This window comes from Capsicum annuum, chromosome 10 (assembly GCF_002878395.1).
Source record: "Capsicum annuum cultivar UCD-10X-F1 chromosome 10, UCD10Xv1.1, whole genome shotgun sequence".
Lineage (NCBI taxonomy): Eukaryota > Viridiplantae > Streptophyta > Magnoliopsida > Solanales > Solanaceae > Capsicum > Capsicum annuum.
This window is the reverse complement of record NC_061120.1, coordinates 161,206,611-161,210,247: the sequence shown is the minus strand read 5'-3', so window position 1 is coordinate 161,210,247 and position 3,637 is coordinate 161,206,611. Positions and strand designations below refer to the sequence as shown.

At 36.2% G+C, this 3,637-nt stretch overlaps 1 protein-coding gene across 1 annotated transcript; it reads left to right on the top strand.

Moving 5' to 3' along the window:
* Positions 1–511: 511 nt before the first annotated feature.
* Positions 512–2,045, top strand: LOC124887823. Its single transcript, XM_047397739.1, has 3 exons — positions 512–948; positions 1,506–1,608; positions 1,908–2,045. Exons 1-3 carry the CDS (start codon positions 512–514, stop codon positions 2,043–2,045), a joined length of 678 nt encoding a protein of 225 aa, XP_047253695.1.
* The last annotated feature ends 1,592 nt before the right edge of the window (positions 2,046–3,637 follow it).

The following is a 3,637-nucleotide window of genomic DNA, read 5'->3' as shown; positions in this document are numbered from 1 at the left end:
AATGAATCCATATCTTCCTGTACTCTTAATGCCACAACCTAATTCTTTCCTGGTCCAGCATCATTCCTAAAGGTGATATCTTGCCCTATGAAGCCATCCCCACTGACCCCTACAAAGAAATAAGAACAAAGAATTATTATTCATCAAAATCAATGAAATCCATTCAAAGAACTCAAAATAAAAAATTCTTAGCAAAAAAATAAATAAAAAGCTATCCAACAAACAATTCTTGCAAATAACTGAAAATTAACCGCTTAAACACATAATGCACCTTTAGACAATAAACATAAAGCATCTCTTTTCTAAAGGGAAATCAACAATTTATATATGGTCATTTAAACACAATTCTAATGTATCTTAGACAGTACATAGAATATCTATTACCTATTCAATTACTGCACTACTAACCTCAATCCTCAATGGGCAGATATGGTGTTTTCGGAAGGAAAATTGTACTGTTTCCATCATAAAAAGCAATGGACAACTGATTACCTTGAAATTTCAAAGAAATATGAATAGTGAAGAGTACTTTGTGATAGCTGTCTATTCTAAATGTACATCAACAGAGAAAAAAGAGCTTTGGAGCAATCTGGAGGGCTTGAAAAACATGATTAATAGTCTGTGGTGTATTGGAGGGGACTTCAATGTGATCCTCCATCCAGAGGAAAAGACTGGTGGAAGACCTCATAGGAACTATAACAGTTTCAATTTCTCTGAATTTATGGATACTTGTGGAGTGAAAGATGTTGGTTTTATAGGCTCAAAGCTTACTTGGTGCAATAATTGGACACCTAGAAAAAGGGTTTGGAAAAGGTTGGACAGGGTTTTCATTAATGACTCTAGGGCTCAAAAGTATAATTTTAACACTGTCAAACATTTGGCTAGAACATGTCCTGATCATAGGCCTATGCTTTTTAAATGTGATAAAGGCCAAGCTAATGGTAAGAAGTACTTTAAGTTTTTAGAGTTTTGGACTCATCAACCAGATTTCCAATATAAAATTACTGGAGAATGGAATCAGACTATTGATGGTAATCTAATGCGAAGATTACAACAATTAAAAAAAAATGAGGGAAGAAGGTTGTCAAAATGGTCTAGGGAAGAAAGAGGGGATGTCCAAGTTGACGAATGGGAAGCACAATGCAATATTTAGAAGATATGGATCTTATCAGCAGATCGGATAATAGTAAAGAAGAGGTAAACAAAGGGCATGTAGAGTATGTTTGTTGGCTCAATAAGCAAGATAGTATCTTGAAGTAGAAATCTCGTATTAAGTTGTTTGAGGAAGGAGATAGCAACACCAAGTATTTCTACTCTGTAATTAGAGAAATAAGAAGGACATCTTCATAGAATTATGAACAATAAAGGTAGATGGATTTCGGGGGATGACAAAATCTCCAAAAGTGCTGTGAAGTATTTTGAGAAGCTGCTCACCCTAAGGAGCCTACTATTGACCCCAGAATCTTGGATTGTATCCCTAACTGTATTACCGATGCTGATAACAGGTACGTGACTAAGGTCCCTATGGAGGAAGAAATCAAAGATGTCATGTTTAATATGAGCACTGATAGTGCGGCAGGGCCTGATGGGCGATGGCTTCAAAGGAAAGTTCTATCATAGCTGCTAGGATATTATTAAGAAGGGTGTGATAGAAATTATTCAGTTTTTCTTTTTGAAAGGAAAAATGACTAAATTCTTCTCACACCCTCTTGGTTCGGATCCTAAAAGTGGATTGCCCTACTAATTTCTCTAAACTCGGACCGATAAGTCTGAGCAAATTCTCCTGTAAAATTATTGCGAAGATCATCTCCAGAAGGCTCAATCCCATGTTACCTATCATGATTTTGGAGAATCAAAGTTGTTTTCTCAAAGGGAGGCTGATGAAGGAAAACATACATTTGACACAGGAAATTGTTCAGAATTTCAATAGCAAAAACAAAGGGGGAAATGCGGTGATCAAGGTTGATATGATTAAACTTTATGGCAGGATGTCCTGGCCTTTTATTGAGGCTGTTTTAAGGAATTTGGCTTCTCTGAAGAAGTAACTAGCCTCATCATAGGCATAGTCTCTAATGTTTGGTACTGTTGGGTTCAATTAGTGTGAATGAAAAAATGGAGGGACGCAGCCTTTGAGGAAAAGACATATTGTTTTAGAAAAGAAGTGACTGTTCGGAGAGTTGTCTCTGTTCAAAAAAAGACACAATGTTTCAAATGAACAGACATGACTCTTTCAAAGGATACACCTTTTCAGATGAACCATTGGCACCTTTCGAAAGGGACACTTGATGGCTATATAAACCTACATTTATCACAGGTTTTGATACGAAAAATTTTCTGCAAAAAAGATCTTCTTGTTTTCTAAAAATATACTCCGTATGATCATCTAATTATTGAGTGAGTTCGAAGAGAATCTGATCGTTTGAGGTACCACTACAGCCGGATTGTTAGGCCATTTTATCCTGAGAGGAAAATTCCACAACCTTGATACTTGAGGTGAATTATTTCCTCAAGGACACTTTGTGAAGTCGAAGGACTTGGCCTTTTCTGTTTCATCTAAATTTCTGGAAATAAAAACACTTCCTTTTTTGATCTCGTGTTAAAGATGTTATATAACTTTATAGGTGTTCTTGTTTTTAGACTTGTGTTGAAGTTGTTATGCCTAAATACAGATTCTTGTACCCAAAAACATTGAAAACAACAGGTACTCAATCATCATAAATGGCAACAGGAATGGGTTTTTCATATCCTCGCAAGGGCTAAAACAGGGAGACCCTCTCTCTCCCTCTCTTTTTATTATTGGTGCCAAAGTGCTTGCTAGATTAGTTAATAAGTTGATAAACAATGAGCATTTTCTACCTTTCTCTATGTTGAATACAGGCCCTATTATTCACCATTTGTCCTATGCAAATGAAATTGTGATTTTCACTAGTGGAAACACTAAATCCATCAAGATGACTGTGAAGCAGATTCAATGGTATGAGAGAAGTTCTGGCCAAAAAATAAATAGGAAAAAGTGTTTTTCCTTCTCTTCTCTGGGCACTGGTCCTAGTAGAATTGATAAAATTAGGGTGGCTACGGGTTTTTTAGATAAGCAATTTCCTTTTGAATACCTCGGCTACCCCATTATAACGTTGGGAGCAAAACATTGAATATTTTGAAAAATTACTCTCTAAAATCATTAAGAGGCTTAAAGGTTGGCAGATTAATATTTCATCTTATGGATGAAAAATTGCTCTTAGAAAGAGTGTCCTGCAATCTTTACCTGTTTATACTTTCACTGCTCTCGGTCCTCCTAAGGGTATGATTGCTCTCATGGGAAGGCACTTCACTAGATTTTTTTGGGGTTCTACCAATGAAAAAAAATAAAGATAACTGGAGTTCTTGGGAAAATTTATGTTTCCCTAACGAGGAAGGAGGTGTAAGTATATGAAGGATGACAGATATTCGCGAGTCTCTTAACATCAAGTGGTGGGGGTTTCGGTGTCAGGATTTACTTTAAGCCAAGTTTACTAAAGCCCAAATACTGCATAAGAGCTCATCCGGTGTCTAAGGTATGGACTTCAGGTAATTCTCATATTTGGAAATCTCGACAAAGATTAGAAGCAAAGGTTGGATTTTAACTTTGAAATTTGAGAAA